At 40.5% G+C, this 25,446-nt stretch overlaps 1 protein-coding gene across 1 annotated transcript in view; it reads left to right on the plus strand.

Annotated features, from left to right (window-relative positions):
* Positions 1–20,235: 20,235 nt before the first annotated feature.
* MIS18BP1 (MIS18 binding protein 1) overlaps positions 20,236–25,446 on the plus strand; it is a 33,070-nt gene continuing 27,859 nt past the window's right edge. The window contains exons 1-3 of the mRNA XM_084793712.1: positions 20,236–20,425; positions 22,061–22,684; positions 23,472–23,947. Of these exons, the coding sequence (XP_084649838.1) occupies positions 22,150–22,684; positions 23,472–23,947 (1,011 nt within the window). The 5' untranslated portion in view covers positions 20,236–20,425; positions 22,061–22,149. The remainder of the gene's footprint in view (positions 20,426–22,060; positions 22,685–23,471; positions 23,948–25,446) is intronic.

The raw sequence follows: 25,446 nt of genomic DNA on the forward strand, positions 1-25,446 counted from the left end.
TACCCTGCCAGATAATTACCATATTCTCTGCATTTCTTCACTCTGATTTGTGTAAAATTAACTTCCTGATTAGCAAAACTTCACTTGACAGGAACGAGGTGCCTCCCTTCCCTCTTCTCTTCTCTCATGTCCTCCCAGATCTTTTATATTTGAATAGCACAGGACTGTTAATTTTCTTGTTGCTAGAACCAAATAACTTAAAAGAAGCAATTTAAGAGATGAAGGGTTTATGTTGTCTTATAGTACAAGGCATATGGTGGGGAAGACAAGGTAGCAGGAGAGTGAGGCAGCTGTCACCATGCCTCTATGGCCTCTATGGCTGGAAGTAGAGAAGTGGGAAGCAGGAAGTGGGGCCATGCTATAAAACCTCAAGGCTCACCTGTAGTCACTCATTTCCTTCCTGGATGGAGGCCCCATCTTCTAAGGAGCCCATATCTTCCCAAACTACGCAAACAGCTGGTGACCAAATGTTCACATATATGGGCCTTAAAAGGGACACTTCACACTCAGACTTACAACAGTGGGCATAGTATTTTGTCTATGAAAAGTGGGCATCTGCATTTTCCCCAGAACTGAATGTTTCTGCAAAAATCTGATAGACTCAAGCATGGGCAGGAAGAAGAGCAAAAGTTGAAGGCCATCCATGCTACACAAAGAAATCCTGCCTTATCAGACAAATACATAAAAATTATCTGAGGAAAGCTAGATTTTTTAAAGTAACTTTTTTCCTGCCTGCGAGCTAAACAATTCTCTCTTGTTAGTACTCAGGAACACATTCCAAAGTTGACAATCCAGTATCGTTTTTGTTTTTGTTTTTTTTCCTATTGGATGCATGCACTTTCTTACGAAAGAAAACTTTTGTATTACATATTTTGAATACTTGTCCTTGCCTTATGTTGTCTTCTTTGGAATGCAATTGTTTTGTCAGTTATCCATGTCTATCCACCTCTTGCAATTGCTTTACACTATACTTTCATTTACTCGGATATTACAAGTTTTTTCCACCACATTAATTTGAAGTTAACTATGTCTCATCTACTCTTTATTTTCTAATATATTTACTAGATTAAAAATGCTGTTTTACCTCTGTTTGTGATTAGCATTTGTCTTTGGGGGTTGGGGGGAGCTGGTAGCACTTGATTTTGAAACAGCATTGTCCTAATTTGCTTTTCTGTTGCTGTGATAAACACCATGACCAAAACCAACTTAGGGAGAAAAGGATTTTTTTTTTTTTTTTTTTTTTTTTTTTTGGTCTCTATCACCAGGAAGCCAGAGGAGGGACTCAAGGACTCTGCTATTTGGCTTGCTCAACTAGCTTTCTAGTTAACACAGCACAGGCCCACCTGCCAAGGGACAGCATCTTTCACAGTGGGTTGGGCTCTCCTACATCAATTAGCAAGTAATAAAATGCACAGGTCAATCTAATCTGAGCAATTCTTCAGTTGAAGTTGCCTCTTTTCATTTCCTTTATTGACTTTTAATTCATATTAAAAAAAAATTGTCCACAGCAAGGGGCACTCACATAGAATTTCCATTACTGAAATTATAGATTTTTACAGATTTTTTTCACATGTTCACGTGTATGTTGCCTATTCTGCCTCTGCCTCTCTGTACCTGTGCCTCCCTCTGTAGTCCATTTGCAGGCTTTATGCCTTCACTATGCTTAAAACACAAGAGTTTCAGGCATTATGCATTTTAACACAGCAAAATCAGTCATGTTTATTTATTTTCACAGCCTTTCATAAAAGTAATGGCAGAAGATTTAACCCAGCTAATGTCTACAACAAGAAGAAAGTAATAAGTGATACTTTCAAATACTGCTGTGTACAAACACCGTGCTAAGCACTGTAAGTTGACTTACTGTAATCAAATCATGGGACGCACTATCATGGTATGGCTTGGTAAACAGGCTCCAGAAAAGACTGTGTGGCTTTTAACCTGTGTGCTTGCTCTACAAGTTATTTAATCTCTGTATACATGATCTTTATAACCTCTAAAACTAGAGTAATAAAAACTTTTAATATCATTGATGGGAAGAGTGAGTAAAACAGCATGAGGATACATAAAAGGCACTCACTGTGTGTCAGACGGATGAATGAACAAATGTCCTCAAAATAAAAACTTTAAATATCACAACATATTTTCAGTTTAAATTGACTTGATTCTAAATTTGTCCTAGTTTGTGAATTGGTGTCTCTCTCTCTCTTTTTTTTTTTAACAAGTGCAGCTGTTGTATGCAAAGATGTAACTTTTAAACAGCAGCAATGTGCCTGTGGCACAGAGATAGAAAGACAATGCCTGCCATCTAGTGGAAATGTGTTGTATTGCAGTGCCTCTACTGAGGTTTTGTTTTTTGTTTTGTTTGTTTGTTTGTTTGTAAATATATTTATTAATTTATTCATATTACATCTCAATTGTTATCCCCTCCCTTGTATCCTCCCATTGCTCCCTTCATCCCATTTTCCCCTTACTCCCCTCCCCTATGACTGTGACTGAGGGGGACCTCCTCCCCCTGTATATGATCATAGGGTATCAAGTCTCTTCTTCACAGCCTGCTGTCCTTCCTCTGAGTGCCACCAGGTCTCCCCATCCAGAGGACATGGTCAAATATGGGGCACCAGAGTTCGTGTGAAAGTCAGACTCCACTCTCCATTCAACTGTGGAGAATGTCCTGTCCATTGGCTAGATCTGGGTAGGGGTTCGAAGTTTACTGCATGTATTGTTCTTGGCTCGTGCCATTATTTGAGCGGGACCCCTGGGCCCAGATCTTCCCATCATAATGTTCTACTTGTAGGCTTCTAGGACCCTCTGGGTCCTTCTATTTCCCCATTCTCCCATGCTTCTCTCATCTAGAGTCCCAATAGGATGTCCTACCCTCTGTCCCACTTTCCTGGTAAGTGAAGGCTTTCATGGGACATGCCCCTTGGGCTAGTATGCAGATATAAGTGAGTATATACATTTGAGTCTTTCTGCTTCTGGGTTAACTCACTCATTATGATCATTTCTAGTTCAATCCAGTTGTCCACAAATTTCAGGAATTCCTTGTTTTTAATAGCTGAGTAGTATTCCATAGTGTAAATGTACCACAGTTTCTTTATCCATTCTTCTACTGAGGGACACTTAGTCTGTTTCCATGTTCTGGCTATTATGAATAAGGCGGCTATGAACATGGTTGAGCATATGTTCCTGTTGTGTGCTGGAGCATCTTCTGGGAATATTCCAAGGAGTGGAATAGCTGGGTCTTGAGGAAGCCCTATTCCCAGTTTTCTGAAATAGTGCTAGATAGATTTCCAAAGTGGCTGTACTAGTTTGCATTCCCACCAGCAATGAAGGAGTGTTCCTCTTTCTCCACATCCTCACTAGCATGTGGTGTCACTTGAATTTTTGATCTTAGCCATTCTGATGGGTGTAAGATGGAATCTCAGAATTGTTTTGATTTGCATTTCCCTGATGACTACGGACTTTGAGCATTTCTTTAAGTGCTTCTCAGCCATTCGATATTCCTGTTGAGAATTCTCTGTTTAGTTCCAAGCCCCATTTCTCAATTGGGTTATTTGATTTGGTGGTGTTTAATTTATTAAGTTCTTTATATATTTTGGATATTAGACCTTTGTCAGATGTAGGGTTGGTGAAGATCTTTTCCCAGTCTGTAGGCTGTTGCTTTGTTCTGTTGACAGTGTCTCCTGCCTTACAGAAGCTTCTCAGCCTCATGAGGTCCCATTTATTAATTGTTGACCTTAAGGCCTGGGCTGTTGGTGTTCTGTTCAGGAAGTTGTCTCCTGTGCCAATGTGTTCCAGGCTCTTCCCCACTTTTTCTTCTAACCAATTTAGTGTCTCTGGTTTTATGATGAGTCTTTAATCCACTTGGACTTGAGTCTTGTGCATAGTGACAAATATGAGTCTTATTGCATTTTTCTACATGTAGACATCCAGTTAGGCCAACACCATTTGTTGAAGATGCTATCCTTTTTCCATTGAATAGATATGCTTCTTTGTCAAAAATCAAGTGACCATATGAGTACGGATTCATTTCTGGGGGCTTCGATTCAATTCCACTGATCAACCAGCCTATTGCTGTGCCAGTACCATGCTGTTTTAATTACTCTATAGTACAGCTTGAGATTGGCTATGAAAATTCGTCTGGAGGATCTTTTATTGTACACGATTGTTTTAGCTATTCCTGGTTTTTTGTGTTTCTATGTGAAGTTGAAAACTGAACTTTCAATGTCTTAAAAAAAATTGTGTAGGTATTTTGATAGGGCTTGCATTGAATTTGTAAATTGCTTTTGGTAAGATGGCCATTTTTATTATGTTAATTCTCCTGATCTACAAACAAGGAAGATCATTCCATCTTCTCATGTCATCTTTAGAGTTTTGAAATTTTTTTCAAACAAGTCCTTCACTTCCTTGGTTAGAGTAACTCTTAAATATTTTGTATTGCTTGTGCTACCGTTTATTGTGTAGTTTTCCTAATTTCTTTCTCTGCATGATTGTCATTTGTATATAGGAAGGCTACTGACTTTTTTGAGTTAATTTTGTATCTAGCCAATTTGCTGAAGGTGTTTATCAGCTGTAGGCATTCTCTGGTAGAATTTTGGGAGTCATTTATGTACACTATCATATCATCTGCAAATAGGGATAATTTGACTTCCTCCTTTCCCATTTGGATCCCCTTGATCTCCTTTTGTTGTCTTATTGCTCTGGCTAAAACTTCGAGTACTATATTGAAGAGATATGGAGAGAGTGGGCAGCCTTGCCTTGTTCCTGATTTTAGAGGAATTTCCTTGAGTATTTTTCCATTTAATTTGATGTTGACTATTGACTTGCTGTATACAGCCTTTATCATGGTGAGCTATGTGCTTTGTATCCGTGATCTCTCCAAAACTTTAAACGTGAATGGGTGTTGGATTTTATCAAATGCTTTCTCTGCATCTAAGGAGATGATCATGTGGTTTTTTATTTTCATTTTGTTTATATGATGGATTACATTGATGGATTTCCATATAGTAAACCATCCCTGCATGCCAGGAATGAAGCCTACCTGGTCATGGTGAATGATATCTTTGATGTGTTCTTGTATTTGCTTTGCAAGTATTCTATTTAGTATTTTGGCATCAATGTTCATAAGAGAAATTGGTCTGAAATTCTCTTTCTTTGTTGGGTCTTTGTGAGGTTTAGGTATCAATGTGACTATTGCCTCATAGAATGAATTTGGTAATGATCCATCCATGCCTATCTTTTGGAGTAACTTGAAGAGTATCAGTATTAGCACATCCTTGATGGTCTCATAGAATTCTACAGTGAAACAATCTGGCCCTGGGCTTTTTTGCTTGGGAGACTATCAATGATTGCTTCTATTTCTATAGGAGAAATGGGACTATTTAGCTTGTTTATCTGTTCTTCACTCAATTTTGGCAAGTGGAATTGATCAAGAAAATCGTCCATTTCCCTTAGATTTTCAATTTTTGTGGCATATATGCCTTTGAAGTAGGATCTTATGATTCTTTGTATTTCTTCAGTGTCTGTTGTTATGTCTCCTTTTCATTTCTGATTTTGTTGATTTGGATACTGTCTCTCTGCCTTTTAGTTAGTTTGGCTAATGGTTTGTCTATCTTGTTGATTTTCTCAAAGAACCAGCTCTTGGTTTTGTTGATTCTTTGGATTGTTTTCTTTGTTTCTGATTTATTAATTTCAGCCCTGAGTTTGATTATTTCCAGATGTCTACTCTTCTTGGGTGTGTCTGCTTTTTTTTCTAAGGCTTCCAGATGTATCATTAAGTTGCATATGTGGGATGTTTCCAATTTCTTTTTATGGCACTTAGTGCTATGAATTTTCCTCTTAGCACTGCTTTCAATGTATCCACAAATTTGAATATGTTGTTCCTTCATTTTCATTGAATTTCAGGAAGTCCTTAATTTCTTTCTTTATTTCTTCCCTGACCCAGGTGTCATTAAGTAGAGAGTTGTTTAGTTTCTATGTATGTGTAGGCTTTTTGTTATTTCTGCTGTTATTGAAGTCCAGCCTAAGACCATGGTGATCTGTGTTCAATAGCCAGCATTCACCTGGTGGCTCATAGCCATCTGTAGCTCCAGTTCCAGGGGCTTTGACACCCTCTTCTGAAAATCTGTAGGCATTGAGCACTCACACACACACAATGTGCTTACATACATGCCGGCAAAGCATTTCATACACACAAAAAATAAAAATAAATAAGCCTTTTTGAAAAATAATAAAACGGAGAAACAGCTAAGAAAGAAATTAGGTGGTCAGTTTTAGGCATCCCACATAGATACACAGACACACACACACACACACACACACACACACACACACACACGAGAGGGGGGGAGGGAGAGAGGAGAGAGAGAGACACACACACACACACACACACACAGAGAGAGGGAGAGAGAGAGAGAGAGAGAGAGAGAGAGAGAGAGAGAGAGAGAGAGAGAGAGAGAGATTTTCTTGGTTGTCAATTTGACTACATCTGGAATTATCTAAAACCCAAGTATCTGGAAACATCTATGAGAGTTGTTTTTTGTTTTGTTTTGTTTTTTCTTAATCAAATCCTTTGAAGTGAAAGGCCCACTTTTACTCTGGATCTTTGAGATGGGAAGCCCCACCTTTAATCTGGACTACAAGTTCTTCAGACAGCTTTTGTAAAGACATGGAAGAAGGAACTGTGTTCTTGGCCCGCTTGCTCTTGATCTTGCTGGCAAGTCCATTGCTTCGCTGACATAAGAGCCTACTTTTTTGAGGTTCCAGTGTATACTAAAGACCAGCTGGATGCAGCATAATGATCCAAACAACTACTGAATTCTTGGGCCTTCACTTGGTAGACAGCCATTGTTGGACTAGGTAGACCACAGCCTGTAAGCCATTCTAATAAAAATCCCTTTCAGGGACAATTCTGAAAGACACCAGCAATAGGAAATCTTCACCTTGAGCAGAACTTCAGGCAGTACACATGGTCATGCATTTTGTTTTGAAGAAGAAATGATGAGATGTTCAATTGTGCATTGATTCAATGGACTGGCTTGATGGTCAGGGACTTGGGAAGAGCATGATCGGAAAATTCATGAGAAAGACATTCAGAAAAGAAGTAAGTGTGTGGATGATAGATTTCTCCAAATTGAAGACAGATGGGAAGATACTTGTGTCTCATGTGCATTCTCATCAAAAGGTAATTTTAGCAGAGGAGGAATTCAATATTCAAGGAGGTAGGATGACTCATTCTATGGGTAGTCAATCTCCTGTTATTGCCCACTGGGCCCATGAACAAAGTAGCCATGGTGGCAGAGATTGGAGTTAATGCATGGGCTCTGCAACATGGAGTTCAATTCACCAAGGCTGACTTGGCTACAGCTTCTACTGAGTGCCAAACCTGCTAACATTGGAGATGAAGACTGAGGCCCAGGGTGACCAGCCAGCAACCTGGTGACAGGATGATTACATTGGACCACTTCCTCCATAGAAAGAACAATGGTTTGTTCTTAGTGAAATAAATACTTGATGTGAGTATGGCTTTGCCTTTCCTGCTTGTAATGCTTGTGCCAAGGAACTCAGTTCACAGGCAGAGAAGTATGCAGTCATGGAATCCAATTATCGTACTGTATTTCTCACCATCCTGAAGCAGCTAGCCTAATAGAAAGATGGAATAGCCTTTAAAAGACACAGTTACAGGGCCAATTAGGTGGCAGCATCCTGGAGGGCTGGGGCAGCAATCTCCAGAAGGCTGCATATGCTTTGAATCATCCTCCAATATATGGTACAGTTTCTTCCATAGCCAGAATCCACAGGTATAGGACTCAAGGGATGGAAAAGGCAATAGTTCCTCTCATTATCACTCCTGTTAACTAACCAGGAAAATGTTTGCTTCCCGTTCCCATAAACTTAATTTATGTGTTGGCCTAGAAGTTTTGGTTCCAAAGAAGGCAGCACCCCTGACAGGAGCCACAACAAACATTCCACTGATCTGGAAGCTAGGCCATCCCCCAGACCACCTTGGGCTTCCAATGCCCTTAAACCAACAAGATAAGAAAAGAATAACATTTTAGGAGGGGTAATTGAACTAGATAACCAAGGGGAAATGGGCACTGTAACTGTGTCTCCATAATGGAGACAGGGAAGATTATGTCTAGGGTGCAGGAGATTCTTTAGGGCATCGCTCAGTTCTACAATGTCCTGTGATCAAAGTCAATGGGAAACGACAGCAGCCTAACCCAGGCGTCGGTCACTCCTCTCGGAAAAGAGCCAAGACCTGTTGAGATGTTTGCTGAGGATAAGAACATATAGAACGTGTGGTAGGGGAAAGTAGTTATAAACAGCTAAGGCCACATGACCAGGTGCAGAAAAGAGGGTTACAAAGGCATATTTCTGTCACATTTTGTTAAGTATGTGTTTGCACAGATATTTGTATTTTATTTCCTCAATTTCTTTATCATGTGATAAAATATCAATAAAGAGATTATCAATGGTTATGTTTAAGTTTAAGATACTAAAAGAAAGTCTAACCTTCAAGGGATATTTCCACCTAATGTATGTGTTTGTAGTTACTCAAGGGGTAGTTATAACATGTTAGGTGTAGTTATGACATGGTTATTAGTTTCATTTGAAAATTAAGCTTGCCATAATGGTTATGACATATTAGGTTGGTATATAAGGTTGATGATATATTAGGTTGACAAGAAGTGGGCTTGTGATGGCTATTCTTGGTTGTCAACGTGACTACATCTGGAATTAAGCTGGGTATGACTGTGAGGGATTTTTTTTCTTAATTAAATCATTTGAAGTGGGAAGACCCACTTTTAATCTGAATCTTTGGAGGTAGAAATATACACTTTTCTTTTTAAACAAGCTCTCATTATGTGTCATCCCTGGCTATGCTGTAACTTACAATGTAGACCAGGCTGTCCTAAAACTCACAGAGATCCACCAGCCTGTGCCTCACAAGTGCTGGAACTAAAGGCATGTACCACTCTTCCCAGTAGGAACTTCTGTGGTTCTCCTCTTCCTTGGGGGGCTGTTGGTCACCAGCCCACCAAGATAGGAGGAGCAGAAGATAAGATGCAGGCCTGGAAGGCTGTAAGCACAACGAAGATCAAACACTCCAGGAACCACTTCAGGAGCCAGTTCAACTTAAATCAGGGAGAACAAGGAGAGTGGGTGGGGCTTCCAGGAGAGGCATACATGATTGGTTGAAACCAGGCACTTTAAGGATGTTTGTTTTGCATTTGGCAGAATGCTCTTATAGGACCTATAGGTGCAGGGAGGGGAGAGCTAGCAGGGAGCTGTGTCAAGGGCCATATATCAAATGTAGTTAGGGGCATCTATGTCTAAAGACACTATCCAGATGGAGTCAGGCAGAGAGCTGGAGGCCTTGTTGGGGAGAGGGAGTCCTGCACCTAACACGGAGCTCAGAGTGAGCCAAGAGGACTGCGACCTCAAACAACAGGGTTCTTCCAACAAAATACACCTCTAATCTAGACCTTTTGAGATGGGAAGATCCACTTTTAATCTAGGCCACAGCTTCTGCTATCAGCTTATGTAAAGGGCATGGAAGACTAATGCTTGTTCTCTTTGTATGCTTGCTCTCACTCCCCATTACTTCATTGGCATTAGAACCAGGGGCATTCTCGCACTTACTGAAGACCAGCTGAGACACCCAGCTATTTTGAACTAGCTGGACACAACCTGTAGGCCATTCTAATAAATCCATTTTATATATGTTATTATAATAATATACAAGTATAATACAAATAAATATATTCATTCTATAAGTTCTGTTCCTTTAGAGAACTCTGACTAACACACACACACACACACTCACACACACACACACACACACACACACACACACACACTCACACAGTGCTAGCCAGGTGTTGTGCTACATGACTATAATTACAGTGCTCTGGAAACTGAAGCAAGAATATTACAAATTCAGGCCAGCCTAGGCAATATAGTAAGTTTAAGGCCAACCTCAGTTACCTAGTAAGACTCTGTCTCATTTACAACTTTTTTAAAAATTCTAAACAATTTTCTTTCTTAGTAGATTATTATCTTCAATAAGCCTTGCTTAGTTTGAACCTAAAATGTTCTTTTAATCACCAAAGAGGTAAAAGTTTAGAGTTGCTAAGTCTTATGAAACATCCTCTGTCTCAAGAAGCAAATCACAATGGCAGAGTTAAGAACTGTGGTGATGAGGTACAGGCCTTGAGTCAGATCTACATGTTGAATAAGAATCCCGTTCACCAAAGAAAGGAACTTGACAAAGTTATGGGCAATAATTCTTAAAAGGGGTAAGTTATTTCAAAAGTTAATGGCTTTCTAGAAACCTGCAAGAAGAACATCATAATGGGTGGATCTGGGGCCAGGGCAGTCTGCTCAAACTATTGCACTAACCAAGGACAATTCACGTAGTAAACATCGAACTCCTACTCTGATCTAGCCAATGGACAGGACATTCTCCACAGTTATGTGGAGAGCGAGGACTGATTCTAACATGAACTCTGGTGCCCCATATTTGACTACCTTCCATTGGTGGGGAGGCCTGATGGCACTCAAAGAAAGAATAAGCAGGCTACCAAGATGAGACTTGATAGCTTATGATCATATAGTGGGGGAGGAGGTCCCCCTCAGTCATAGACCTAGGCGAGGGGAATAGGGTGAAAGCGGAAAGGAGGGAGGAATGGGAGGATACAAGTGATGGAGTGATGGGATAACAATTGAGTTGTAATCTGAATAAATTAATTAAATAATAATAAAAGACAAAAAACCCAAATGTGTCACAATATGTGTGTGTGTGTGTGTGTGTGTGTGTGTGTGTGTGTGTGTGTGTGTGTGTATAAAATGAGGTTGAAACTGTGGTCAATCAGGGAAAATAAGGCAGTGAAGCAAGATATAAATGTATTTGTGCAAAGAGAAGAGGCAACTTGAATGAGGCTATTTCTGACATCCATCTGCCTCCTGAGCTGTTCTGTAACTAAGCTTAATTGCTGTTATCTTTCATATAGGAGGCTCCACAGACCCACAGGCATTAGAGAAAAGGGCACCGATGAAAGTTTCAAGTGCTTGTCTTGTCTGGCCATGTTCATATATACTCCCAAATGTACCACTTCACCTAGTAGTGTATGTACATGATGCACTATCACTGAGCTGCCTAACTTTTATCAGGAAAGGAAACTGACAGGATCAGAATGGGGTTTCTAAATACACAGTCACTTGATGCCTCATGGCAACTTTAGATACATTTAAAGTTTGCAGTCTTTAATGCCACCCAGGGTATGAGTTGGAGAAATATCCCTAGGTTTGCTGCTTACAGAATGCAGAGGTCCACCAGCTGATGTGAGTCTTTTTAATAAAGAAAAAAGCAATAAGTATCTGAGCCCAATTTACTCTCTCCATTTTATATAGTCCAAAATCACCAACCCATCCATAATTAAGATGGCTCTCCCTATGTTAATTAGCATATGCAAGACAATCCTTCACAGGCCATCAGCCAATCCAATCTAGGCAATTCCTCAGCGACAGTCTCTTCCCAGGTGACCCTAGATTTTTGTCAGGTTGAAACTAATGCCAGCAATCACACAGCTATTCAGGCACGCTGATCAACGGACTTATACAAATACTATGCCTTCTTTGCCATGACAGACTTACCCTTGAACTGTATGCTAAATCAATCCTTTTCTCCTTTAAATGGCTTTTGTCAGAGTATTTTTCATAGCAGTAGGAAAAATAACAATAACCAAATACAAACCAAACTACTACCCTGAGATTCTGTCTCACTCCAATTAAAATGTCAGGCATTAAGAAAACAAACACCCAAACATGGGGGTCCCAACATTTGGGAGGCAGAGACAGAAGGATCGTAAGTTCAAGGTCAGGTAGGAGAGATGGCTTGATGGATAAAAGTGTCTGTGGCACAGGCCTAGCAATCTAAGTTCAACCCCTGGAACACAGGTGCAAAGCTTGAGGTGGTTAGCGTCTGCCATCCCAGCACTCTAAAGACAAGATAACAAGACAAAACAAGAGACTTTTCTAGAACATTATATTCCAGCTGTTAGATTTGGGCAGTCTATGTCTAGAAGTGAGCTCAAGCTGGACAGTCGAAGGACTTCTGGCAATTAGACAAAGGTCAGAATTTCTTAGGAACTTGTAAAACAAGTCTTCGATCCCCAAAAGGAGTCCCTCTCCCTGTCTACTCATCCTCCTTACAATCTTCATGAGGTGTCCACCTCTCACTCTCTTCCTAGGCTCACACTATCTTGCTACATTACAGAGAATAAAGGGGGAATTTATGCACTGAGTTGTGTCCCTGACTCACTCATGGCCTATGTGTTGAAGCCCTGTATTACTGGGACTATTGTAACAAAATACTACAGGCAGGATGCCTGTGTACCCAAGTGTGACTGTATTTATAAATAGAGCTTTTAATATGGTAATTAGGTTTAATGGACTCACCAGGATGGAGTCCTAATTTGGTACCACTGGTGTCCTTTATAAGAGAAGGAAAAACACTAAATATTTTTTCTTTTCTTGCACTGCAGAAGAAAGGCTATATGAGATTCCTGAAACAAGATGATGCAAGCTGAGAATGCTTCGTTCTCTTCCTGAACACTGCAGCTCTTAAGCTCTTAAGCTATTCGACAGAGCATAGCCCCTAGTGCAGGCTACCTGAGCTTGGGCAGAGCAGAATAAGGAGGAAAGCATATAAGAGCATGGTCTGATGATGACTCAGAATCACCTGGAATGCACCAAGCACACCCATGGCAGGATAGGATGACAAGGAAGGTCAGACCAAAGAAGAGTCAGAAGAGTGCTTTATTTTGAGGTTACCAGGAATATGCAAAGATGTAGCCCTTGACTATAATGAGATTCTAAGAGATTAGCAGCTTTAAGGGTGCTCTGAAGTTCTTCAGTTACTCATGTGGAGCTTGAGTCCAGAACTGGATCCCTCAGCTCATCTTTTTCTTTCATCATTTTGTCTAACCAGACCAGCAACAACAGACCAACATTGGTTTACTCTTCAGCTTTCACAAATGTTCAGATTGACCATAAAGTCACTATGTTCCTTACATCTTGTAAGCAGCTGTCTGAAAAAAATCAAACAATTTGTGTATGTCCATAAACAGCCCAAGCCATAGATGATCAATGCTGTCTGGACCTTTCAAAATAGAGCTGTGAGCATCATTTGAAGTCAAAGAATATTATGGAACAAATTCCAGAAACTATAGGACCAATGAAAAAATGTCATCATTTAAGATTCTGTTTTCCAGAATCACTCTTAGCACCAAAATCTGCATTAGTGAGTGTTCTCTGGAGAAAATTAACCAAATGCATAGATGATATATATGGAGGGAGGGAGGGAAGCAGGCAGGGAAGCAGGCAGGGATGCAGGTAGAACGGTAGCTAAGCAGGTAGAATAATGATGAGAGGAGGTTTATTGGAGAAACTTGAATTGGTCCATTTAATCATTAAGGTCATAAAGTCCTGTAGTATACTGTCTGGAAGCTGGAGAACTAGAAAACCAAAAGTTTTCCCACTCTCTCCATACTTATCCCATACAGTACTTGAAGTCTTAGCTAGAGCAATTAGACATCTGAAGAAGATTAAGGGTATACAAATTGGAAAGGAAGAAGTCAAAGTATCTCTATTTGCAGATAATATGACAATATATACAAGTGACCCTAAAAATTCCACCATGGAATCCCTGCAACTGATAAGCATTTTCAACAAAGTATCTAGTTACAAAATTAACAAAGACCTGTAGCCTTCTTATATACAAATGACAGACTGATAAAGAATTCAGGGAAGCAACACCTTTCACAATAGTCTGAAATGATATAAAATACCTTGGGGGTAATTTTAACCAAGCAAGTCAAAGTATTACTCTTCTTAGATGATATGATAGTATACATAAGTGACTCCCAGATTTCCACCAGAAGCTACACCCTAAAGTCTCACTAGTGTGACTGCCTAAACGTGAGGTGAATGAGGACAAGACATGCCAAAGTTGGGGAAAGCCCACGTGGCTTCAATCCTACACAAAGAATGACAGCATTAAAGTGGGAGGAAAAAGTCTTCTCTGGGAAAAAGTACACCAGTGGTTATCTAGTAACAAATGGTCACCCTTGAAAACACACATACAACTAACATTATACAAACTGAACAGGTTATATTTAGGAATATCTATGTATATACACATACACGAATACATGTAATAACAGTTGATTAAAAAAAAAAGAAGCCAATGAAAGAGATCAAGAAAGCTATATAGTGGAGAGTGGGGACTGACTTTCACACGTACTCTGGTGCCCCATGTTTGACGTCCCCTGGATGGGGAGACCTGGTGGCTCTCATAGGAAGAATAGCAGGCTACCAAGAAGAGACTTGATACCCTATGAGCATATACAGGGGAGGAGGTCCCCCTCAGTCACAGTCATAGGGGAGGGGAGTAGGGGGAAAGTGGGAGGGAGGGAGGAATGTGAGGATACAAAGGATGAGATAACCATTGAGATGTAATATGAATAAATTAATAAAATATATAAAAAATAAAAATAATTTCAAAAAAGAAAGAAAGCTATATGGGAAGGTTTGGAGGAAGGAGATAGAAGGGTAAATGACATAACTATCATTTCTAAACTAAAAAATGAATGGACTCAAAGGGAAGCTCAAGGACAGTTTTGTTAGAGTTTAAAAGACAAACACCTCAGGGCAGGCAAAATGTAAATCTTAGCAACTGTCTAGAGAAAGAAAAAAGAAGAAAGAGAAAAGGCCATGCCATTTGAGTTAAGAAAGAATGGAAGTCAGACACTAGGTGGCAGACAGCCACAAGGCAGGGAATGGCAGCTTTAGAGAAAAAGTTAAAAAGTGCATAGCACTGTAACAGGTTTGCAGAACTTAGCACAGCAACTCTATGATGGAAGTATTATTTGGGCCATAAAACTCAGCACATAGACAGCATCACCTGCCAAAATTAAAACAATGACCTAATCCATGGAAATCCATAGTTCTGGAAAAGTCTATAAATATTCCAACTTTGGTTTTTGCTTTCTGTAATTCTGCTTCTGGCTTACTACTGTTATTAAATGAAGTATGTCAACCCGCAATATGTTTTGTTTTTGGTTTTGCTGTTTTGTTTTGTTTTTTTCTTAAAAGCTCACCCTGAGAAAGGCTTATATACCCAGATACCCACTGTAGCTACTGGCTAACTAATCTAATGAAAATGAGGACACAACTGCTCCAGGCTGTGGTTGAAGAGAAGGGTTTTATTGTAGTTGTGAGGAAAACAACAGCCAGAGGCATCTGGAAAGGTCCAGACTGAACCTGGCCACAAGAGGAGATGGGGTTGGGGGCAGGAGAGGAGCAAGAGAGGAACAGAGGACCTAGAGAGAAAGAAGAATCAAGAGAGAATGTGTGGCCAAAATGGCTGGTTTATGTAGGAATGGGAAGCTGAGGGAAGGGAAGCAAGGCTCAGCCCTGGGCTTGAGAGGCTTAGGGTAGGGGGTGGGGTGAGAAGTGCTGGGAGGAACCACAGACCCCAGTGAGCCTTGTTCTGGGTCTCTTTGAGACCTGACACTAATAAAGACTTTCTATTGGCTTAGACCCATGTCTGAGGAGTCTTCTCTGGTGGACATTCCACAACAGTATTAGAGGAACAAACTTAGGTTCTGGCCAGCATGGAAGAGACAAAAGAAAGAGAAAAGAGAAGCTGCACTCTCTGAGCCAGGACTCAGAAGGGTAAGCAGACTAAGCCAAACCACATGACATTTATAAGGGCTACACTAGGTGGCAGAAATTCTGGGATGAAAAAAAAAAATATATATATATATAGCTCTTTAAAGGGATTAATTAATCTGCCTATCTCTTTGACCTGAAAGGTCCAAACTAACTGTTAGCATACTGCCTCTAGTCTGCCTAGCAACCTATGACATCATTACATGCCTGCCACTAGGCATACCCCTGCCCAGGATTGTCTAAAAGGGCAAACCAACCTCATCTCTCTCTCACCTCTTACCTTTCTTCCTATCTCTTGCTGTCTCTGTCTCTCCGTTCCTCCCTCCCCTTGGGGTGTCCCACCTGCTTTCCAGCTCTCCCACACTTCTACAAATAAACTACTCCATATCATATCTGTTGTGTGGCTCATATTTCATATTTAAAATTTGTGCCCCAATTCCCTTTTCTGCTCTCAAAATAAAATCTGAAGATTACACTGTAAACTCTTATCCAAGGCTTTATAACTTATTGGGTATGATGTTTAGAATCTAAATTCAAACTCTCATTTAGACCACATGACATAAAACAACATTTATCAACCTTCTTAATCATAGTTATCTCCTTTTAGATTAAAAAAAAAAAAACAAGTCTCATTTTACTGTACCCTGGTTCTAAGTGTTTCTTATTTTTATGTTATATTTTAAATTGGGCCTCCTCGTTAGGCCTAAAGTTTTGGTTTCCCAGAAAGGCTCATTAGCGTTCTCAAAAAAGCTGCCCAGACATCTGGCCTGGGGCTAAACTAGATATGAGGTGACCATTCCTTCCCCAAGGTGGGAACCAGTCAGGAACATACAAGTACCCCTTACCATGAACCCAACCAATCCTAACAAAGGTTGAATGACCACTGCTGGGTCATCATTTTGTATGAGTGGTCAACCCTTGCATGCTGGCTGTTTCTGCAAAATAAACGCTGTTTGCTTTTGGATACTATTTGAGTCTGAGGTCGTCCTTCAGCAATTCTTGAACCCTTACAGGCCTAAAGTGAAGCTGACTTACTTGGGGTGCTCTTGCCTTCTGGAGGCTGTGTTAGTTTAAGGCATGAGACAATCGCATATCCTTACCTAGAGGTGACTCCCACTCTTCACTCTACCAGGAGAAAGCCAACTAGTGCAGCCACTCCCGAGTCCCCTCTCCTGTGCCGAGATGATTTTTTGAAGCACAAAAGTCTTCTCCATTTTCTTCAGGAGTGGTTTTGAATCCTTTCCACTAATTTCTGTCTCTTGGGTTTTCTGTACAAGTATCATGAATCTTAGATTGTGATATCATGGGGATAAGCGATTGCAAGTCCTTAGTTTATAATGTGCTACCCACTAAAAAAACTTCCCTGTCAGCATTACAGGAATGTGCCCACCCTTATACCTTTCTTCCTTCTTTTATTGTAAAGAGAAAGCCCACCATGGACAGGTCAGTCCCTGATGTTTCCATGTGTGACAAACCACTACTCCATAGCTTATATGCACATTTTTTTTTCTGAGACAAGGTTTCTCTGTGTAGCCTTGCCTGTCCTGGACTAGATTTGTAGACCAGGTTGGCCTTGAACTCACAGAGGTCTGCCTCCTTGAGTGCTGGATATGCACAAATCATACAACCAATCTTATTTGGGGAAAAAATGGCCTCTTTATGATAAGTAGAAAATTGCCAGATTGGATCATTCCAAAAACTGTTCAATACCATTCGTTCTCAGACTTTGGAGGCCAACCTGTCTCTGTCCATGTACTTCCTCATGATCCTTCCTTGTGCCTCATCTCATATGTCTTATGTAAACACTTTTTTTTTTACCTTGGAGTTTGTACTCCATGTCTCAGTAGTATTTCTTAAGCTTTGTCCTGTTCTGTGTCAAGGTCACTGTGGGATTCCTTTTGTAGGCTACCAAGTGTCCCCAGTAGCCTAGCACTCATGAGGTTATGTCTGCATTATCTTAATTTTATTATTTTACTTTTTGAGAAAGACTCTTGCCATAACTAAGGCTGGCTTCATAGTACTTCCTATTTGATCGAGGCAGGAAAGAAAGGAAAATTATAGGGTCTTGAAAGGGCAAAGGAGCCTCTTTTCCTGAGTCTGACAGAACCTCCGGTACCTGAGAAGCAATTAACATTTGCTGTAAGGTCTACTGACATAGAGTTGCTATTCTTTTCACATACAGATGTCTTATATTAAAATACCAATAATCCAGGCTTAAGGCCTAAGCAGCCATGGCCTTACTCTTTCCCCCCAACTCTAAGGCAGCTGTTCTCCACCTGTGGGTTGAGATCTCTTTGGGGGTTGACATACCCTTTCACAGAGGTCACCTAAGACCATCAGAAAACACAAATACTTATGTTACGATTCATAACATTAGCAAAATTAAGAGTTATGAAGTAGCAACAAAAATAATTTTATGGTCGGATCGCCACAACATGAGGAACTGTATTAAAAGGTCACAGCATTAGGAAGGTTGAGAACCCCTGCTCTAGGGACAGTAGTTAAAGGACCAAGTGCTTGACCAACATCCATGAGGTCAAAAGTCTGATAGCAAGTAAGAAAAAAAAAATCCAGGTTGGAGAGATGGCTCAGTAATTAAAAGCACTTGCTGGCTGCTCTTGCATAGGACCCGAGTTAGAATCCTAGCACTGACATGGTGGCTCACAACCTGTAACTCCAGCTCCAGTTCATAATTCTGAAAGTCACTTCTTTTTTTCCCCACATGGCAAGGACTGAGCCGTGTGCACAGTCAGTAAGTAATCTGCCATGAAGCCACATCCTAGTACTCTTTTTAGTTTTTGAGACTGAATCTAGTTAAGTCACCCAGGCTGGCCTCAAACTCGTTCTGTAGCCCAAGACGGCCTTGAATGTTTGATCTGCTACCCACGTCTCTACAGTAGCTGAGAACAGAGCTACATTCTCACTTCAGCCCACTCCTGTTCTTAATGTTAAATTCATGATGTTTTGTTGTTGGGCAATCAATCACTATGTGCAGGGGGAAAGGGCAAAGGAAAGAACACTCTGACCCTGACTTGACCTCAAGATCAAGACCAAGAAACAGAATCCTACAAGTCCTTGAGCACAAAACCCCACCAATCCCCGACCTTCAAGATCAGCCAATCCTGGGCTGGAGAGATGGCTCAGAGGTGAAGAGCACTGGCTGTTCTTCCAAAGGTCCTGAGTTCAATTCTCAGCACCCACATGGTAGCTCACTATCATGAGGTATTGGTGCCCTCTTCTGGCATGCAGGCACACATGTAGACAGAATGCTGTATAAATAATAATTAAATAAATCTTTTTAAAAAAAGAAAGTGGTCATCCAATCCCATGCCACTCTGGAAAGCACTCCTGTCTCCTAATCTCTTGTGAGATGAGGTTTGTTAAGCAGTGTGACTTTGCTGTATTCCTTGGCTCCAGGTTGCCAGGACACCTCTTAGAGCAGGACTCTTTTTTGGTTGTTGTTGTTGTTTTTTTTTTTGGGGGGGGGGGGACAGGGTTTCTTTGTGTAGCCTTGGCTGTCCTGGACTCACTTTGCAGACCAGGCTGGCCTCAAACTCCTCCGCCTGCCTGTGCCTCCTGAGTGCTGGGATTAAAGGCGTGCACCACCACGCCCAGCTACACAGAACTCTTAACACTTTTGCTAGGGTAGCCACCGCCTGCAGAACTGTTACACTTGTGTTGGGTAAACTACACTGGCAGCTGGAACACTTCTGTAGGGGAAGCCTTTCCCTTCAGAGTTCCAACACTTAACACTATGTATTACAGTCTGCCCTTCAATTCGCCGTCCTCCTGCCTCAGCCTCCCAGCCTTAGGATAACAGCGGAGTACCACCATCTGGCAAGGCACACTTTAGGAACCAGTGCCACAAAATGCACTGCAACAGATGTCCGCTAAGAAACGTGTTTTATTCTACCACGGCCCTTAGACTTTTCAAAATAAAATTGCACTTCCACCCAGGATAATCCAAATTTAACGCTAAATTGCGAATATAAGTTCCTGTTCAGCCTACTTCTCAGGAACAACAAAAAACATTGTTTTCTGGCTTGAAGAAAACTGAACGGCAAATTTGAAAGAAAAATTCTTTCAAACTCCCTAAAACATCTTCTTATCCTCAGAAATGGGGTAGGCAGAGAAGGAAAGCGCCACTCTGTGAGCGCCATCTGACACCAACCACTGTGGCCCGCAAGGGTCAAACTTAGTAACTGCAGCCGGGTTATGTGTGCTGCGGAAGTCAACCGTTGTCGGCTTTTCCTACGCAGAGCATCACGGGAGGAATGGAAAGGCGCCTTCGGGCGCCCGCCCTGTGCAGAGAAACAAACACCACACGTCACCTTTGCCCTAGAGCACAAGCTTTCTGCTCACACAGCTGATGCGTCCAGGTGTCGCAGGGGAGTGGTGCGCCGTTTCCGGGAGTCCCGGAAGTCGCTCGGTGACGCAGATTGTGAGCGCACCAATCCCGCGCACTGGAGGGCGGGCTCTCGGACTTTGAAATCCAGCGCTGTTGTCGGTGTTTGGGAAGCGAATGCTGCTGTGGAGCTCAGCTGGTTTTAATGTCTTTGCTGTCACTCGTGCCTGCTCTGCCCGGGCCTCCGTGCGTCTGAGGCACAGCGGGCCCTGGGGCGCCAGAGCCTTGGGGCCTGAGCGGAATCCAGCGGGGCCAGGGCTTCGTGCTGCTGCCCTCACTGAGGTAGGTCCTCTCTGCCCCCTCAGCCCGGGCCTCAGGCTGCCTCCTCTGCGTTCGGGATCCCCGGCTTCGCGGACGTCTGGCTTCCGCCGCGTTCGCACAGCCGCGCGCTTAACCTTGCTGCAGCGGCGCTCTAGACATTCGTTCTGGAATCGGAAGTATCCGGGAGGGATAGTGTGCCAGTGCCCAACTCTTCATCTCCTGACCCAAGAGGCATAGAGGCATCCATCCGCTTATGCTTTCACAGGACTAAGTTCCGGGCTTCCCGCAGGCGTCTTTAGATTTGAAAAAAATAAAAATGCAAAGCCCCTTCATGCAGTCCTTAAAGGATAACACTGTTTACAGTCAGGCACATTTGTTGTTTATTTTTGAGGTTGTATTTTAACTACATTTCTCTCTTCCTCCTTGCAAACCCTCCATTACATACCTCCATACTTTTCCTTCAAATTCAGTACCTTTTTCACCTTTTCTTTTGAAACTGGAGCCTTTGTTAATCTGCCCCCTACTACTCCCCCACCTCCTTGGAGGCCTGGGATTTGTGATCCTCCTGCTGTCCAAATATCTGGATCTATGGGGCTTGTGCCTCAGGCCAGCTTTTATCCGTCCTTAAAATTTCTGTCGGTTGGTAAGAAAGGTCTTGTTTTTCAGCTTATTTGCAATTTTTATTTGTGAAGCCTTTCACTAGACTGAGGGAGGAGCCGAGAGATAGGTCAACCTGACCGACCATACTTTGCCAGTTTCCTCTGCCATTGTACAGTCTATACTTTTTGTTTTTTGAGAGAGTGTAGCTTATTGGTATTGCTGGTGGACATTACTAACTCCCATCACTGCCTACTGGTGAATATATAGTTATAGCTCAGTGGTCATATGCTTAGCATACCTGATGCCCTAGGTTCAACCTCTAGCAGCGCTAAAATAAATAAATGAATGGATAAAGTCATCATTACATAGTTGTTGAGTTAAAGTTTGTGAAAAATTTACAATGTCTTTTCTGTCACAGGGCCAAATTTACAAGATATCCATTTGTCAGCTGTTGTTAAAAAATACTAATTGTGGCGGGGTGTGGTGGCACATATCATTAATCCCAGCACTAGGAGGTAGAGACAGGCTGATCTCTGAGTTCAAGCCTGGTCTACAGAGCAAGTCCCAGGCCAGGACTATGGGCTACACAGAAACCCTTTCTCAAAAAAAATTTTTTTTCTCTGCATGTATATATATTCCACTCTAACAGCATGCTTAAAGTCCTGTATTGATCCCTAGTGTCAGAACCAAAATGAACTCCTAGCTGGCTCTAAAACCCCTTAGAAGAACACATTCTTGTAGCTGTCAAGTAAATTTCAAAAACAGATATTTATAATTCAGAACTTAAGGATATTAACCTATGTTATTTGTTGATGGTCCTTTTTGTGTGTGTGTGTTTGTATGTGTAAGTAGGCAGTTTAATGCCAAACTGCTCTTCTCTTGGGAAAAAAATGACAGTTGTAATTTAATAAAAACATTAAATATTAATCTGATTTGTGAGTTATATATTATCTAGTGCTGATAAGAACCAATTACACCTTGTTAATGTGATACTGTTATGGAAAATTGGTAAATTTTAAAGTTACCAAACAATGATAAAAGTTGATTTCATTACAGGTTTCTCTGGACTCCTGTTGAAGTTCTGTCTGGAAACTTGTACTGATTGAATTTTCTATAAAAGGAATTTTGTTGCCACTCTTATCAGAATGATTGCAACACCTTTGAAGCATTCAGGAATTCATTTGTCTTCTGGGACATCTCAAAGAAGAAATATGCCTCTAGATGCAGTCTTTATTGACAGCATTCCTTCAGGCAAACTTACTCCTGTAAAAGATTTGGTGAAATATCAGAAGTCTTCTCTAAAACTGAATGGCCATAAAAAGAATCAGTTATTAAAAATGACAACTTCTAACAATAAAAATATATTACAATCCACCATACTACCAGAGGCTACCCTTTCAAACAGCTATCTGGATGTCAGTGCAATAAAGCCCAACATGGCTGGACTAAGAAACGAGATGGATTATGAATCACCAGGAAAAATCTTTCAAAGAATGAAAGAAAAAATACAGCGTGACAAGCAAGAGCAAGAGTCAAGGAGCAGTAGCATGTTGGAACCACCAAAATGTGAACAGAATAAAGTCTTCCCTTCTAACAGAGATAAGAAAAATCAGTTGCAACATACTTACTTCTGTGAGGAAAAAGAAAAATCATTCCAACTCACTAGCACGTCATTAGGAGGTTAGTTTAATGATGCATGGATTTTAAAAATTACGATGTATTTTTAATTGTTTAATGTGTCAGACTATTTTAAATTCTTGGGATATAATATTGAACAGAGTACCAAAATGTCTGCTTATATTCCATTGGAAGTAAATTTTATGGTACAATAGAAAAAAGAAAACAGGGAAAAAGGAGGTAGACATGGTGTAAAATTCCATCACTGGGGAGGCTGTCAGGAGCATTGTTTTGTGATCATTACTAGCCTGGACTACTAGGCTATATAGTGAGGCCTTGTCTCAAAAACCAACAACTGAAAGTATAGTAAAGATGATGGGTATACATGAAAAGTGTGCTGTGGCCATAAGAAGCTTCAATGGCAAGATGACATTTTAGGTGAAAATGTTTGCCAGGCAATAAATGGATACATATGCTATAACTAACCTAACCAGTTACTTCAAAGTGTTCTTAAATGTTCTAGGTAGTTCCTAGTGGGCAATAAGAACTAACTGTACCATGAGTTATAAAAGTGGGTGTGGCCATGCATCCTTTAATCTCAGAACTCAAGAGGCAGAGGTAGATTTGATGTTAGCCTGATCTACGTAGTGAGTGCCAGGGTAAACCGGGACTACATAGAAAGACTGTTTTAAAACAAAACAAAACAAAACAAAAAACTATAGACACTTAGATTGAGCATGAGGGTAGACTATTCTTAGTCTGATGTCTTTTAAATATAAGCAGCTTAATACTTTTATTTCCATAGAACCTTTCTAAAATTTTTTTCTTTCTTTTTTTGTATTTTTGACAGAGCCTTCAATTCTGAACCAAGAACAAAAAAATGTTTCAGCTTCACATATCTCACACAGGGCACTAACTACATCTCAGTTTGCTAGACAAGGTCGTCATTCAAAAGAGAATACTGATAAAAATTCTGTGTCCAAAAAGAACACATTTGTTTTGGAAAGCATTGATTCTACTTACGAAAAGTTTGAAAATACTGATGTGAATTCTGATAGTATTAATTGTGTTCCTATTAAGAATCATAACCAATCTGTGACTTCTGATAGTGACATGACAACAGACGTGACTGCACAGGAGGATATGACAGAACAAAATAAGAAAACAGTGTCTAGAAAGACTATTCTTCAAAATTCCCTGACAGATACATCTAAAATTAGACCTGCAAGACCACGACTTGATCTAACAATATCTCTCCAGTCTCTAAGAAAAGTTGCACACCGTTATAATATTGAAACTGTTGCAAATGGAGTAAAAAAATACCAGGTAGGGAGACATTTAAGGCAGGTATTTATTTCTGTTTTTAATTGCCCCCTTCTCTCTGTTCCTCAAGAGGTATAGACTTTCCTAATGCTTTATTTCTTATGATTGATTGTAGGAACTGTAAGCCTAGTGGAAAGACAAATCAGGTGAAAGGAACGTGACTCAGCTCTTACTTCTTGCTAAACTAGTAATAGAGCACGCCTTTAATCCCAGCACTGGGGAGGCAGAGGCAGGCACATCGCTGTGAGTTTGAGACCAGCCTGGTTGACAAAGCAAATCCAGAACAGCCAGAGCTACACAGAAAAACCCTGTCTCAAAAAACCAAAATAAATAAATAAAAACTTAGCAACTCACTTATGCCTGCAAGAGATGAACACTGACCTCACTCCTACTTCTATGCTGACTTTTGAGGTATAATTAACATTTGAAATAGAAAAGAATTTTAACAGCTAAAGAGTTGAGATTTTTTTTTCTGATATAAAGTTATATAGGATGAGCAGTAAAATACTTCAGAGCATCAAACTATGTTATATTAAGATACATTTCTTTTTCCTTAACATAGAGACAGTGCTCACCTCCTAGAGTTGTAAAGATAACAAGAATTAATGAATTTAAGGCACATGGAACATTTTCTCATATTTCTTATTGTCTGCTGGTATATCTAAGTGAGGAGAAAATAGTATTCCTCTTTTCTAATCGTTTTCTCAGTTCTAGGAATCAAACCCAGAGACTTGTGCTATATACAAGCTACATCCCCAGATACCTTTTAAAAGAATAAAAAAATGGAATACCAAAGACCATCTGCCCATTTTAGCATCCTGGATAATTTAAAGTCTCTGAAGAGTTTATCTTTAAATAAAATGCATATTTTATTTAAAGTGAATGGTTACTCATTAATTCTTGTATTAATTTTGGCTTTAGTTCCACTTAGAAGCACTTTAATCATAAGTTATTATGAACTATAAATGTTTTTATTATCAGTGTTCATAGAAAATTTTACATTTTGGGGCTGGAGAGATGGCTCAGAGGTTAAGAGCACTGGTTGTTCATCCAAAGGTCCTGAGTTCAATTCCCAGCAACCACATGGTGGCTCACAACCGTCTACAATGAGATTTGATGTCCTCTTCTGGACACTTTAAAAAAAAATTAAAAAGAAAAAAAAGAAAAGAAAATTTTACATTTTAATGACATTTTACTTATACCAAAATCATTTTGTGAGATATTCAGCTGTTTGCTTGGGAGTAAAATTCTATTGAATCTTTATTACTAGCTGTGACCTTTATGGTATATAGAAACTGAAAATACAGGCGGTAAACCTTAAACCCCTACCCAGATCTAGCCAATGGACAGAACACTCTCCACAGTAGAGTGGAGAGTGTGATACTACTTTCTCACATACTCTGGTGCCTCACCTTTGACCATGTTCCCTGGAGGGGGAGACCTGGTGGCACTCAGAGGAAGGACAGCAGGTTACCAAGAAGAGACTTGATACCCTATGAACA

The sequence above is a fragment of the Acomys minous genome (genome assembly GCF_964271855.1).
Source record: "Acomys minous genome assembly, chromosome: 8".
Lineage (NCBI taxonomy): Eukaryota > Metazoa > Chordata > Mammalia > Rodentia > Muridae > Acomys > Acomys minous.